Here is a 16,949-nt window from a genome sequence, read left to right as displayed (position 1 = left end):
AGAAGACGGGGAGAAATTCCTTCGGGCTGCGTCAAATTTTGCTCACACATACTACCTCATGCATCACAACATCATCCATATACAACCATTCTTCATTCACCCCTGTCTTCTGTCCTCTCACGTCCTTCCTCAACAGACATTCCCCTCTTCCCCAAAGCCCCCTTCACCCCATCCATCCACCTCATCCTAGGACGTCCCTTCATGTTCACTCCCTCCACATCTGCCTTCCATACCTCTTTTACTAGTCTTTCTTCACTCATTCTTTCCATGTGTCCAAACCATCCTAATACTCTTTCCTCAACCCTATCTCCCAACTCCCTTTCCACCCCCATTCTTCTCCTCATCTCCTCATTTCTCACTCTATCTAGCCTAGTAACCCCCATCATACTTCTCAGACACCTCATCTCAAACACATTCAAACTCCTTCTCTCTTCCTCTCTTATGTTCCATGTTTCTGCCCCATACAGTGCTGTTGGCACAATCACTCCTTCATACAGTCTCCTCTTAGCATCCATTCCCAAATGTCTATTCCTCATTACACTCTTCAATCCACCAAGGCATTTACTCGCTTCTCTCAATCTACATTCTACCTCCACCTTCACTGCACCTTTTCCTGCCACATTTGCACCCAAGTATCTAAAACTATCCACTTCCTCCAGTCGCTCTCCCTTAATGCTCACTTCCAGTCTACTGCCACTTTCACCCCTTGTACATCTCATCACCTTACTTTTACCCACATTTATCTTTAGCTTTCTTCTATCACATACTCTCCCAAACTCTGTCACCAACATCCTCAGTCCCTCCTTTGATCCTGCCACAAGCGCACTGTCATCAGCAAACAACAGCTGGCTCACCTCTCACTTTTCTCCATTTTCTTTAACCATCTCCAATCCCTGACCCACTACCCTTGCATTTACCTCTCGCACTACCCCATCCATGTATAAGTTGAACAGCCAGGGTGACATAACACATCCTTGACGAATTCCCACCTTTACCTCGAACCACTCACTCTCTCCATTTCTAATCCTGACACAAGCTCTACTACTCTCATAAAAACTCATGACAGCTCCTAGAAGCTTTCCTCCTATCCCATATATCTGCATAACCTCCCACAGTGCCTTTCTGTCTACCCTATCATAAGCCTTTTCCAGATCCATAAAAGACCAAAAAACATCCTTCCCCTTTCCTATTGCTTTCTCACATATCTGTCTTACCACAAAGATCTGATCTACACAACCTCTACCCGTCCTAAATTCACACTGTTCCTCACCAATTACTCCCTCTGTTCCTCTCCTAATCCTCTCAATCAAGATCCTCCCATAACCCTTCCCAACTACACTTAACAAGCTAATCCCTCTGAAACTACTACATTCACACTTGTCCCCTTTTCCCTTTGTAAAGTGGAACTATACAGGCACTCCTCCAGTCCTCCGACACTCTACCCTCTCTCCAGCAAACATTAAATAACCTCACCAGCCAGTCCACCATCATTCCCACAGTGATGGGAATACATACATACATATAATACCAAATACTTTTTTCCCCCTTACACGGGAGGTAGCCAAAAGACAAAGGCATAAAAACCACTCCCACCAAATCCATCCCCTACATACTCCACTCCCCTCTATCCTCCTCCCTCCCTCATATCTTGGCACTTTCTGGATGACGGGTCATCCCTGCATCTTGTCCACTGCCCTGGGTCAGAAGCAGTGTCGCAAGACACAGCACATTCACAGCAAGGCTTCGTTAATTTGGTGACCCCCCCTCTCCGTCCCCTCATCCAGAAAAAGAGAAGACGGAGAAATCCCTTCAGGCTGCATCAATTTATTTCTCATACATACTCCCTCACCCCCCATCCCCCACCCACTCCACCTCATGCATCACAGCATCATCCATACACAACCATTCTCCATTCACCCCTATCTTCTGTCCTCTCCCATCCTTCCTCAACAAATATTCCCCTCTTTCCCAATACCCCTTTTACCCCATCCATCCATCTCATCCTAGGGCACCCCCTCATGTTCACTCCTTCCACCTCTGCCTTTCACACCTCTTTTACTAATCTTTCTTCACTCATTCTTTCCATGTGTTCAAACTGTCCCAATACTCTTTCATTAACTCTATCTCCCAACTCCCTTTCCACCCCTGTTCTCCTCACCTCCTCATTTCTCACTTTATCTAGCCTAGTACCCCTTATCATACTTCTCAGGCATTTCATCTCAAACACATTCAAACTCCTCTCTTCCTTTCTAATGTTCCATGTTTCTGTCCCGTACAGTGCTGTCGACACAATCACTCCTTTATACAATCTCCTTTTAGCATACATTTCCAAATGTCTATTCCTCATTACACTTTTTAATCTGCCAAGATATTTACTCGCTTCTCTTAATCTACATTCTACCCCCACCCCTACTCCTCCCTTTCCTGCCACATTCGCACCCAAGTATCTAAAACTATCCACTTCCTCCAGTCTCTCTCCTTTAATACGTCCAGTCTGCTGCCACTTTCTCCCCTTGTACATCTGATCACCTTACTTTTATCTTCAACTTCCTTCTTTCGCACACCTTCCCAAACTCTGTTACTAACTTCCTCAATCCCTCCTCTGATCCTGCTACAAGCACAGTGTCATCAGCAAACAACAACTGGCTTATCTCTCACTTTTCTCCATTTTCTTTAACCATATCCTTCCCCTGACCCACTACCCTTGCATTCACTTCTTGCACCACCCCATCCATGCATAAATTGAATAGCCAGGGCAACATAACACATCCCTGACGAAGGCCCACCTTTACCTCAAACCACTCACTCTCTCTATTTCTAATCCTAATACAAGCTCTACTACCTGCGAAAACTCTTGATTGCTCTTACAGCTTTCCTCCTATCCCATGTATCTGCAATACCTCCCACAGTGCCTTCCTGTCTACCATGTCACAAGCCTTTTCCAGATCCATAAAAGCCCAAAAAACGTCCTTGCTTTAGCTTTCTCTTACAATGAAAATCTGATCTACACAACCTCTACCTGTCCTAAACCCACACTGTTGCTCACCAATTACTCCCTCTGTTTTTCTCCTAATCTGCTCAATCAAGACCCTCCCATAAGCTTTCCCAACTACATTTAACAAGCTGATCTCTCTGAAACTACTACACTCACACTTGTCCCCCTTTCCCTTGTAAAGTGGAACTATACAGGCACTCCTCCAGTCCTCCAGCACTCTACCCTCTCCAAAACAAACATCATATAACCTCACCAGCCAGTCCACCATCACTGTACCTCCTTTTTTCGAACATTCTGCATGGCATCCATCCAACCCAGGTGCTTTACCTTCACTCCTCATCTTAACAGCTGCCTTCACTTCATCTTTCCTTATTTCTCCTCCATTTTCCTCACTCATCACTGCAACTACCTTTCCCTCCCTATCCTCCTTCACATTTAGCAACTCCCTAAAATACTCTGCCTACCTTCCTCTCACTCCCTTCTCTTCCATTATCATCTCTCCATCTGCACCTTTTACCTTTTCTTCTCTACTTGATTTGCCTCCTTTTCCTCTCTTAATTTCTTTACAAATTTTTTTTTTATTTCTTTCAAAATTTTCTGTCATACTCGTACCTCATTTCACATCTGCCTTCCTCTTTGCCTCCCTTAGCTTATGCTTTACTTCTCTTCTCTTTACTTTGTACCTCTCATATGATTCCCTTGTCCTAATTTGTAACCAATCAAACATCAAATTATACATCAAAAGTACAATAACATGTCACAGAGAATGAACATAATGTCATTGTAAGATATACATTCAAATGTTACATACACGGAATTTCACGTATAAACAATGTGATGTAATATGATATTTTCATAACCACACTAGGGTGGGACAGTGGCATCCATCTCAAGGTTTCCCAGGTAGGGCATAGATGTGTTTTGAGGATTTGAAAATATTAAAAATATTTTTTATTTTGTATGGGTCGCCCTCTATATGAGGGTGACCCATATTGGGTGCTGTGTGACATGTACAGTTTTATTGGCACTTCATATTGGATCTAAAATGTAATTTTATCAAACTTAACATATATTAAAAAAAATAGTTTCAATGATTTCTCTGGCACCAGTTTCCATGTGTTGTTTCATCATTATCTCAACATTTTTTTTTTAATGTTTGATCAGATTTTGAAATAAATAAATAAATAAACAAACAACACATTCAAAATTTGCCTGTACAGGTTGCTCTCATATGCATGGCCCCTGACAACAAACATTTCTTCCTTCACACCTTAAGGAGCCATTTTCATTTGTTTGGCCATTGTTTTCACTCAGAATCACATTGATATGGCAGTTCTCACTATTCAAATGTCTACTAAATGAATCACAATATTCACAATCATGGGACACTATATTAGTAACCTGAAAAATTAAATCGGACTTTTGAAAAAACAGTTTTATCTGGTAACCACAATGAGAGAGCAGGCGCCAAATCAAAATTGTGGTATTGTGGGACATCTTGATCTTCATGCTGAGAGAGCATGATGTGATCATTCAGGCGATAGTTTTTTCTCATGAGCGACTGTACGTATTGCCTCCATATATGACTTGCCCTTACAATACCCTACAAGAAAAGTAGAAGCACTGGACCTGGGCTCTGTTGCCAGGCTGCGTTGATATAGGGTGATGTCCAGGATGTAGGCATATCAATAAAATTCCTGCTTGTTGTAAGAGTGGTTTCAGTTTGCTTGATTTCTGGGAGAATTTAGCAAAGTATAAATTTGGACAACTTTTGTCAAGTGTGCTTGTTTTGCGATCTGAGAGTGTATCCAGTATTGGGATTAAATTTTTTTAACAACAGGCTCTCTCACAGTGCCAGTAGCATGCAGATATCACTAAGGCTGTATTATAGCTTCTATAAACCAATTTTTAGTAAGCAGTTTGTGGAGTTCATGAAATTCCAAGAACAGGTTCATACAAACCAGTAAGAATCAGCTGAATCCCATCACTGTGTGTATCTGTATATGTATGGAAATATTGGGTTTTTGAAAATAGCTGTAGATGTTGGAGTAGAATACTGTAAAACTTGTTTTTATGTTGCATTTAGTAGGTTGTGTTTGTATTTACTCAATTGTAGTTTACAGGAAAGGAGGAATGCTCATTGGGTCCTGTCTCCTATTCTCTTATTTTCTTGCATTCTGAGACTCAAATTCATGTATAGTTCCAACTTAATCTATATCTTTGATTCCCAATTATCATATTTAGATTTGAGCTCATGTATTGTTTGAGCTTGGGCTATATCACCTAAGCTATTCCAAATATTTATACATTTATATGGAAAACTATTTCTTTACATCCTTTCGACATGTGATCTTTCTTAATTTACTTTGATGACCTCTTAAAGCCCTCTCATCTTTAATCAGGAGATCTCTTCTATCAGTGCAGTCTATCCCCTTTAGTGACCTGGACACTAATCATGTCACCTCTTTCTCTTTGATCTTTCAAAATTGGCAAAACCAGTACCTTTAGTCTTTCCTCATATGGTTTATCTGCCAGGCTAGGGACCAGTTTGGTTGCTGCCCTTTGTATTCTTTCAATCTTGCTTATATCCTTCACTCTGTGTGGGGACCATATTATTGATGCATATTCCAGTCTTGGATATATCAGGATTTCAATTAGTTTTTTCATAATTTCTTCATCCATATAATGGAACCCCACTTTAATCTTCTGCAGTAGTCCATATCTCTCCCACAATCCTGCTGATATGTCTGGTTGTCTTGTATCAACACTCCCAAGTCTTTCTCCTCTTTTGCTTTTGTAATGTGTTCACTTCCCAAGGAATAGTTTAAGGATGGTCTTTTGCCACTATTGCCCATTTCCAGTACTTTGCATTTTTTGGTATTGAACTTCATTTCCCATTCTTGGCTCCATGCAAAAATAGTATCTAGATATTTTTGCAATATTCTATCCTCCTCATTTTTCACTCTTCTTATGATTTTTGCATCTGCAAGCATGTTGGCATAGCTTGTTCCTTCCATCATGTCATTAACATAGACAAGAAACATTATTGGTGCAAGCACTGAACCTTGTGGTACTCCACTCCTTACTGCTCTCCAGCTTGACATCTTGCCTTTTACTACTGTCCTCATGTATCTTTCCTTCAAAAAGTCTTTAATCCATTCTGATGGTTTGCCTCTCAGTCCTCCAAGATGCTCCAATTTTGTGTGATGTAATTTGAGGGGTTGGTTGGTTTGAGGGGTCTTGCATGGAAGTGTGTGCATATCATTCTTATGTACTGTTCTTTGGGAAGGATTTGTGTTTCTGAGTGCAGATTTTCTATTGGTGTTTTTCTAATGCAGCTATTTATTATCCTTAAGGTTGTATTTAAGATGTATTTGATATCTTAATTAATGGATATCATATTGTGGATACATAGTTTAGATCTTACAAATTATTTATACACAGTAATTAGTTCTTCTATTGTCCAAACCCTGTGTATTTTTTTATTTGCCTTCATCTTTTGTGTGGAGGATGAAAGTCATATGTGTATGGAGTGTGAAGTCCAGTGATATAAAATTTTAAGTCCAGTAGGAGAGGTCGATCATATAATTTGAGCAGTGGGTGCTTCTTTGGTTCATAGTAGTCATGGATAAGCAGTGTTACTGAGGATTTCTAAGGGATCCAGACATTCTGTTTTGTGTCAGTCATAATTTTAGTTCATTAAGGTAAGTGAATGAGTTAAGTCATCTGTATATGTGAGAGCTTTGGTGTTGTGCTCAGTGTTTGGAATGGGAATGGTAATTGGTGTTGATGATAGTCTTCCCTTAGTCTTTATCCCCCATTTACCTATTTCTTGTGACACTTTTCATCTCCTCCTCCAAACATTTACTTGGAAAAGAACCCAGAAAACATTCTGAAATGTCTAGATCTCAATTTTCATATTCACACAACCTTCAGCCCAGACATCAGGGACATGACAGTGAGATTGAACAAGAAAATAAACAAAGATCAGTAGCAAGCATGGGTTTTGGTCAGCAGAAGGAAACTAATCACAATCTATAAGCAGTTCGTAAGAACATGCTTCTACAATATGGTTCCCAGTAATCAAGAAAACATAGCTAACAAACTATGTAAAATAAAGCACTGAGAGTGATAGTAGGATATGCCAAGGCTAACCCCAGTGAAGCATCTGTATACAGGGACCAAAGTTAGACCCACTTAGTCAGTCCTTTGCCCTTTGTCTCTCTTGCAGAAGACCAATGTCCTTCTGGTAAACTGGCAGTAGCCTCTGGGCTGTTGCCAGGGAAGATGTATTTTGTTGTTGCCTAAGGATCGTTAGTGTGGGACATTGTAGTATAACTTGGGTTGTGTCCTTTGTATGATGGTTGCATTGGGGCATTTTGAACCTGAGGCCAATCCTATTCTGTGTTGGTACTGTTCTAATGATGGATGGTGTCCTGAACATAGGTATGCCAATGTGGTTTTTCTCTGGTATAGGAGGGTTTTTTCTCTAGGGTTTTTGTCTGGGGGCTGTTGTTGGAGTTTTGAGTGTGGCAGCTTGTCTTGAAGAACTCATTCAGTGATCTGAGGGTACTTATGTTCTTGTGTGGATGTTTTGTGTACTATAGGTGGTAGATTGTTATGCATGTTTGTGAATTATGGAGCTTTTTTTGTGATACTCATGAAATGTAGTGTGAAGGGTGTGTGGAGTTTAAGGTTCTGGCATACAGTTGTATTCCTGTTATTCTCATTTGGTGTTCAGTGGGGAGAATTCTGGTTTCTGTATGCAGGCATCCAATAAGTGTAGTTTTGTTGCATCCTGTTATTACTCTTAGTGTTCCATTCTGTAAAGTTTCTAAATTGTTTGTATTTGTCCTACTGGTCATTGGGAACCATGCTATGGAGGTGTAGTCAAAAGTGGTTCCTATGAATTGCCTGTAGATGGTTATAAGAGTTTCTGTTGTTCAAAGTTAGTGCTTGCAGTGGATTTAAATAGGTTTGTTTTCTTGTTGATTTTTGCTGTTAGATGTATGTGTGCTGAAAGTCATGTATCAAATGTGAGGCCCATAATTTCCAGCTCCTTTTGCAATGGAACAACTTGGCTATTCAATTTCACTATAAGGTGATTTATTTTTATTCATGAGTGTCTGGTGTGAGCAATGTCACTGCTAATTTTTGGGGTGACATTTCCATTCTGCTATGTTTGAGCTGCCATTCTAATTTGTTCAGATTTGCTTGGATATTCTTTGCTGCAATTTTGTATCTACTGTGCTGGGTTATTGTTGTCAGGTCCTCCCCATAAAACACCATATGAAAATTATATACAGTTCTGTGCAAGAGGCCTCAAAAACCTACTCACTATCCCATTATATTACAAGTAAAATCACTTGAACACAAGAAAAAAACACCAGCAGCATAATACAGGTACTCCTCATTTAACGACGACAATTGGGACCAGCGCGCCGTCGTTAAACGAATTGGTCATTAAGCGAAAGTGTATACATATACGTACATGTACTGTATGTACAATGTCCAGCAATACATGTATCTTTATTTTCGTGTATTTTCCCTCTTTTATACAGTACATTAAAGCTTTATTACCTGTTTATTTACGGTGGTTAGGTTCCTGAAATGACCGTATATGACCAAATCCACGTATGCTGACATTCCATATTGAATACCGAGGTATTTTTTTAGTTTCGACCATGGGCGCAATATAGCAATAGAAATTTAATTATTAATCTTGTAAATTAAAATGTATCAATGTAACATGCAATTTTGTGGGCGGAAATGAAAGTAAAAAATACCATGCTACAAGAAAATATGCTAATGAACGAAGTCGTCTGCCAACGTCTCTCACGACGACGACAACGAGGACGAGCCGGATGACATTTAATTTGCAGGTAATGATTTATCAAACACAGGTTAGGTTAGTTTAGTTTAGGTTAGACGAATTTATCCTTTCATTTCTTCGACATCGGCATCTATCATAACAAACATGGTGTACCATTCGTCCGACATGACATCGTTACTTACGAAATTTGTTTTAACACCTTTTTTTCCGCTCACAAAATTGCATATTACGTTGATACATTATACATACATACATATACCAAGGCTTTTTCCCCCTTCCAAGGGAGGTAGCCAAAAAGGGAAAGGCATAAAAACACTCCCACCCATTTCATCCCTAAATATACTCCACACCCCTCCCACCCTCCCTCTCATCTGAGCACCTCCTGGATGACGGGCCATCCCTGCACCCTGCCCACCGCCCTGGGTCAGAAGCAGTGTCGCAAGACACAGCACATCCACAGCAAGGCCGCTTCATTTAATCGGCGACCCCCCCTCTCCGTCCGCCCTTGCATATAAGGAGAGGACGGGGAGAAATCCCTTCGGGCTGCGTCAAAATTTACTCACACATACTACCCCCCTCCCCCCGCCCATTCCTCCTCATGCAATCACAACATCATCCATATACAACCATTCTCCACTCACCTCTGTCTTCCGTCCTCTCCCTTCCTTCCTCAACAGACATTCCCCTCTTCCCCAAAGCCCCCTTCACCCCATCCATCCACCTCATCCTAGGACGTCCCCTCATGTTCACTCCCTCCACATCTGCCTTCCATACCTCCTTTACTAGTCTTTCTTCACTCATTCTTTCCATGTGTCCAAACCATCCTAATATTCTTTAATTTTCTATTGCTATATTGCGCCCTTGGTCGAAACTAAAAATTTACCACTACCGGTATATACTGTACCCCAGGTAGTTTTTTCAGCTTGCAGGATGGTAATGTAGACCTAAGCTTCAGAACACTTTACCTCACAGCTAATATCCACCGTACAAGTTCATTTATAACATCATACAAATTTGCCTCAGCCAACTTAATTATCGTACACGACGTCGTAACTTTGGGAGATTTGTGTTAAACAAATGTCATAAAGCCCGTCGTTACTCCGAGTTGCCGTTAACCGAGTAGGTCGTTAAATGAGGAGTACCTGTACTCAGACATCTACAGCCTACAAAAACCTTCCACCTGCATTACACAATCCATCCATACAAATATATGTTCACACTCAAACCACAAAGTGAACATTTCAAAATAGACCTAAGCTCCCACTCTATCAAGCCCTTCCATATATGGGCCCCACAGAAGAATCTTTCCAAAGAGAGGCTGGAACCACATTTGCACAACTGCATTCAAGTCTCCATCCATTACTAAAACAATACTAACTCGGACTAGACCAGGCCACAGAAACAACCTGCCCTAGATGCAACCATCACACAAGAGACACTAAACACATCTTACACTGCTCCATACCCGGACAGAAACATAATATTTCTTCTTTGAGTGATTTATGGGCTAATCAGATGGCTATTGCCTGTAAGTGGTGTAGTGATACTGAGCTCTCTTACTAACTCATGAGTTTTGAATTTAATCACCACCCAGGGCAGAAAAGCATCACAACACTGCAAGCCAGCACCCTGTTCTTTTGGGCAATGAGTTGGAGTTGTATATGTGTGTCAGACCACACCATTACTCATAGTTCGGGCCTTATATGAACTTTTAACTCTCATCTGGAAGGATAATAGCTGTCAATCACAATATCAGCATATCACCCAAGGCCATGGTGAACCATATCACTGCATTCTGTGTAATAATAGCCTTCTTGCTTAATGCTGGTTAATCTGTGCTGAATGATTGTTTATTGTCTATAATTACTCTGGAATTCTTGGTGTCTTCCTTTCAATTTCTAGCATTTACATACCTGAAGGTGAACTTTTCTCATTATCAGTTGGTTAGTATTTGCCAGGGGCATTGCTTCACTCATTCCATCACCAGTCCCCACAGTTTCTCTTAGCAAGATCCCATGTAACCATCCTTCTCACTCCAAACAACTCTCAACAGGTTCACTCAATTTACTCCAGCAATAAGTTCTGTAGACATCCCCTTTGTCTCCTCCATCAAGGGTTGTCTCTTGTGGAGACAATCTTGTGAGATCAACATCAGGGAAGCATGTCATGTCCATATAGCAGGAATTGATATTCATGAATTATGCTGGTAACAGGTGCAGACTTGATCTCACAGAAGTCTCTGGTTTGATTCAAAGTCATAACAGCAATACCCCATGATTCTCCCAATTCACTTGTTACCAAAGACATCACGATGCTTCTTCAAGTCAGCATTCAATGTCCATGTTTCATAGCCATACAGCAAAACAGGGAGCACAAATGACATGAAGATTCAGGTCTTAGTTTTCCTGCATGAACATTGATAATGCCATATAAACTCTGGTTGAGTAAGTCTATAACACCATGGACAATGCCAATCCTTTGAAGGACTTCCTGACATGACCCATCACTGTTTTGCACTACACTACCAAAGCACTGTATGTGAAGCTTTTGAAGACCTCAGTATTTTTGCCACATGCATGGACAGACTGAACTGTATCATCCAGGAAGCCCCTAAATGCCTTGACCTTGGTCTTAGTCCAGGAGACCTGAAGTCCAAGTGGTCTCACCTCCCTGCACATCAGTTCAAGGGTTGCAACCAGGATCTGCAACTCTAACAGAAGGACAGCATCATCAGCGAAGATAAAGTCAGTGGCTTTAGTGTTGTCAATAGATGCACTGCTGTGACATTGATTAATAACTGTCCAATACCCAGTCCATGCAGTTGGGATGAAGAAACACTCTTCCATCATTCTTGAATTGACAGGAAAGAAGCTGGATATGCCTCCTCCATATCTTACAGCACTCTGTCCCAGAGTATCAGTCAGACATCAAGTCAGTAATTTTCACAGGAATGCCATGGATCTGCAGAAGATCCCTGAGCACCCCATGATGCACCAAGTCACATGCCTTCTTGAGATCAACATTTGTTTTAAGAAACCTCTGTTGAAGCTCAGGTTGGCACTCCACAAGAACATGGAGCACTAGGATCTGATTACCTGTTGATTTACCTGGCATGAACTTGTATCAGCAACAAATGGGCTAGCACCATACCTGGCACATTGAGCAGTAATTAATGCAGTCCTGCCAGTCTCATCCCCCCTTCCAGATTGAGATGACTAGTTCTATTTTCCAGTTAGAAGGATTGTTACTAGACTGCCAGACAGCACTGTATCCAACTCACAAATCATGGTCTCACATCTAGCTTTCAGCAACTCCACACTGATGTTACAGATGCCAGCTGCCTTTATGCCCTTCAGCATACTCACAGCCTCTTTGACCTCTGTCATAATGGATGGAGATTCATATATTGGTGGATCAGCAATCACCACCCAAACACCAGCAAAGGAAAGCTGTCCACTTGGAGGATCACTCATGAGCAACTGCTCAAAATACTCTGCAAAGGAGCCACACCCCTTCATGCCAGATACTAGCTGGTCAGACTGTGCTCCTCTGAGTCACAGATTTGGAGTGTAGTTTCTTCATGGCTTGTTAAATAGGCCTGTGGCCATTTGCATTAAAATGGCTATGGGCACCTTCAGTGATTCTCTTGACATACCTCTCCTTATCTGTCTTCATGAGAGTTCTAGTCTGTCATTTCTGAGTCCTGTATTGATCCAAGTCCCCAGCCATTCTGGTAGCATTGCCCAATTCTATACTCTTCAATGTCTGATGTGACTTTCAACTGATGACATAGAAACATTCACACAAGAACAACATTCCTAAGTTTCTTCCCAGAGAGATCTGTGGAAGGGCCCAAAAACCATTGTTGGCCACTGTGTGGCTGCAGAAGTCCAGTCCATGAAATTTGGGGCAACATTATTATTATCATATGGTTTATCCAATGGCCAACTAATATTACTGATGTTGATGCTGGCAGCTATCTTTGTGATAACAGTAGGATTCACCATCCCTGGATGGATATATATTTTGTATCTCATTATTTACAGACAGATAACTTATAATGTGACTTTGACCCAATAGTGAGTGATGCTGAGGATATGGCTGTAAGTGACAATGAGGACAGTAATGATTCATGGACGACACAGGAAGAAATTCCCGCAGAACTTATCATAAAATTAGCCAGCAAGTAAGTAAACAACTACAAGTAACCTTCAGTTATCATAGGTAATTGAAGCTTGTAATCCTTCACACTGTAGGAAACTGGTAATGGGATTTATAAATTAATGAGACAATTTTTTAATGATTCCCAGACAATGATTTTCCCCCAGATGAATGCTTCTATTGAGCCATTGATCCATTCCATTGTCAAGTAAACATTAAATAACAATAGATAAACATGTGTTTATTCAATTTATTTATAATCAATACATTGGGATAGTTGATGCAGTAGAGCCATACTAAATACTAATGGAAAAAATAGTTTTTCATGAAGAAAAGCCAGTAAATACAAAATTTTTATCTTCAGGGACCAAACTAAAAATTAAATTTGTGTTGTCCAATATATTTTGATGTCTCCAATTTTTACTGTGTATAATAGTTGTTATTTTCAAAAAATCTCTTGCCATGAACATATACATAACTTGCATCTAACTCACTAATATTGTTCACTTTTTGTAATGTTGACATATAAGTTCTAGTGTGATTGACAGGAATATGGAGATAATGAATATTCAAATATAAATGTCAATCTCTTAAATCTGCACCTCATGATGAAAGTTTTGAAAATGGGTAGCTCCACTCTCCATCTTGTAGGACCACCTTGCATTTTAGGAGGGTTACCTGGGAACAGAAAAGGGAATCTGTGACAGAAATCTTTACTCATGATAATTTGAACATGTGCTTATTCTTGAAGGGTGCAGAACAGTGGCAGCAGTGAAGAGAAGCCTTATGTGTGTCCAGTTTTTGGCTGCCGTAAGCGTTACAAAAATGTCAATGGAATCAAATATCATGCAAAAAATGCTCATAAGAAGGATAGCAAGTAAGTACACATGCACAAAAAAAATTTAATTTAAATTTTTGTATATTTATATTTGGTGATTAAAGTATGTGTAGCACTAACATGTAGTCTGCATGAAAGTTGATATTCAAATGATAATGAATGAAAAAAATAGTAGATGAAGATTATTGAATTTTCTGATTTCAGGGTAAGGAAGCCTTTTCGGTGCTATTGTGGGAAAAGCTACTGTACCAACCAAGGCCTCAAAAACCATTGTACTCATACACACCAAAAGGAAACTATGACAACTGTCACCACCACTGTTGGTGAAGTTTTACAGGTTCCTGCAAATCAGCTCAACCTTGCTCAAGTCACAACTAACCAAACATCTTCACCTCCACCACCAACTACAACCTCCGCAGTATCAAGTCTTATATCAGGTATCCAAGCAGCCCCTGTAGCAACCAATTCTATTACAAATCAAAATAAAGTCACTAGTATTGTAACTACAACTGAAACATTGGGGACCAATCCTGGTAGTTTGAATGCCCCTTCAAGTAATTCTTCAAATACCAATGGCCACTTTGTTAAAGGTGGGACTGTCGTATCAAAGAACAATGGGACGACAACGACAACAATTTCAAGCATCAATCTCTCAGAACTAATTGGCGTAGGTGGAGGAAAAATTGCTTTAAAAGCTTTGCCAAATGGTCAGCTTTTACTGTCACAACCTATCGAGGGGAAGGTCACTGCTCGTCTCAAACCCGAAAATGGCCAAGATACAGCTACAGAAGAAAGTAAAACAGGTATTTTACAACTGCGAGCTGATGGTGTACACCAGTTGGAACTAAGTAAATTGCTACAGCTACAGAACAAACCCTCGCAGTCATTAGCTGTTACCTCATCCACCATTTCTGTTGCTCTTCCAGCTACTTCTCTAAATACCATGAAATCAATTCACAAAAATACATCATCACTTATCACACGGACAGTCAGGAACAAAATTGGTCAAGTAAAATCTCCAGCCTCCTTACCTGCTTTGATAAACTCCTCCCCAGTAAAGGCCACTACAGCAACTTCTATAGTAACACCAAGCATAGGTCAAGGCAATTGTGGATCCATTGGGCAAGGAGGGGATGGCCTACTACCTGGCCAGGGTGTATTGTTAGGAGTGACTATGGAGGAAGGAACCCTAGTGGATACAGGAGATGGCACCTTATCAGAGCTCACAGTCATAGAATGAAATGGTTTAGGGAAAGACAAATGAAAAACTTGCCTTTGAAGTTAATGCAGGGTTTCCTAGGAAGTAGTGTGGTTAAGGCTATAATGGAATCTTTATGAGAAATTTGTCATTTTCTTTTAGGTTTAGTTTGATTTTCAGAAAGAGATCTGACTGCATGTCAAGGTCAGCACATCCACTTTGGGATGAAACTACTGGAGGATAAGTTCCCTTTGACTGACTTTGTTTACCTTTTTCAAAACACAGCACTTTATTCTGGAGGTTCTCCAGTGTTGTTATGTCCATGCTACAATACAGTAATAGAACTGTGACCTTCATAACTGCTTCTTACATCTCAGTTTTGGATGTATTGTAGATGTTCTATGATCTACAGTGGATGTGCATAATGAAGTGTTTGAATAACCAGTGATTGAACAGAGTGGATCAAAATAAGTGTCTCATGTCTTTCCTGTTATGTGGACACCTATAGATGGCCTGCACTAAAGTTTTGCCTTAGTGCTACTAAACTTCTTTGCCTTGTCTAGCAGGTATTGTGACTTGCCTAAAAGTTATGGCATTTTTTTCTAGTCTAGAACTGTCAAAATGCCGCTTCAGCTTCTGCAATAGTGGCAGTCCTGGTTGAATGTTGTTGAATAATTTTCAATAATTATTGATGAATAGTGTCACTAGGTAGAAGCGGTGTTATCAGTGACTGTCTTCTAGTTTTAGAATTTGATGTGTATAAAGAAATGATCTTACATACAAGTACCTGTAACACTACTTAGATATTTATATATTCATTACTCATTCATTGTTGTTATTCAGTAAATTTTTATCACATTAAATCCATTAGCATTAGTTATCATATAAATCATCATTAGTCAGAATTGGCATGATTTAAAAATGTCCAGTTATGTATCAGTCCACCATGTCATTGATTAGGCCAAGTAGAAGTTATCAAATTGTTTCCTTGAATAGGTCAATCATTCCGTCATTCATTTAGCTATTGTAGAATGAATGATAGGCTGCAGCTGTTGATCAACACACTATATCACCTCAAAGTGAGAAAATAGATATATAGTTCATAGAACTCCCAGGCTTAGTAAATGATCTTTTCCATTTTTGTTAATAGAAAAGCAGTGATTTACATAGATATATTTAGTACATTTTGCTAGCAATCATTATCATAGTAAACAAAAACTAGTTAGAGGAATAAAATATTCTGTTAAATCTGTGGAATATATAACTTTATTACTATGCTTGTGAGTAATGAGTGTTTCAAAAGATTTTGAAAATAACTAGGTCACACATTTGTGAAGTGAAGTGTATCTGGTTAATAAACTAACCTACTGATGTAGACACAAGACCAAGGTAAAGGGTGTTAATGTGATAAAAGTAAACAAATGCCTAGCTTGACACATTTTGTCATAGCACTGCAAGTAGTTGCAATAGAAGATAAAATGTTGTATCAGGATACCAATATGTATATTGAAATACTTCATGAATATTATTCTCTGTCTGTCATATCACATGAACACATATGGATGTGTGTGTATGTGTGTGTTTTATGTGTATGTATGTGTGTATACATGCATATATGTGTACACACACACATACATATATATGTATGCATGTGTGTATATATATGTGTGTGTGCATATATAAGTATGTGTATATGTATATATATATATATATATATTATGTATGTATGTATATATATATATATATATATATTATATATATATATATATATAAATTGATAAACTTTCTGGCTGTATGATATCACTGTTAGAGTGATTCCCTGGTACACATATATATATACCAGTATGTGTATATGTGTGTGTGTGTGTGTGTATATATATATATATATATATATATATATATATATATATATATATATATATAT

The 16,949-nt window shown here is 39.5% G+C and overlaps 1 protein-coding gene across 2 annotated transcripts in view; it reads left to right on the top strand.

The window, feature by feature from the left end:
* Window positions 1–16,688, top strand: part of LOC143018604 (uncharacterized) — a 39,522-nt gene extending 22,834 nt beyond the window's left edge. Inside the window, exons 4-6 of one of the 2 annotated variants that reach the window (XM_076174109.1) lie at window positions 12,909–13,014; window positions 13,741–13,866; window positions 14,032–16,688. In XM_076174109.1, coding sequence (XP_076030224.1) covers window positions 12,909–13,014; window positions 13,741–13,866; window positions 14,032–15,067 — 1,268 coding nt within the window. In that variant the 3' untranslated portion in view covers window positions 15,068–16,688. The remainder of the gene's footprint in view (window positions 1–12,908; window positions 13,015–13,740; window positions 13,867–14,031) is intronic. The other variant, XM_076174110.1, reaches the window with a different exon arrangement.
* The last annotated feature ends 261 nt before the right edge of the window (window positions 16,689–16,949 follow it).

Source organism: Oratosquilla oratoria, chromosome 35 (assembly GCF_046742065.1).
Source record: "Oratosquilla oratoria isolate Oo_2021 chromosome 35, ASM4674206v1, whole genome shotgun sequence".
Lineage (NCBI taxonomy): Eukaryota > Metazoa > Arthropoda > Malacostraca > Stomatopoda > Squillidae > Oratosquilla > Oratosquilla oratoria.
The sequence above is the reverse complement of the archived record's forward strand: the minus strand, read 5'-3'. Positions and strand labels throughout refer to the sequence as shown.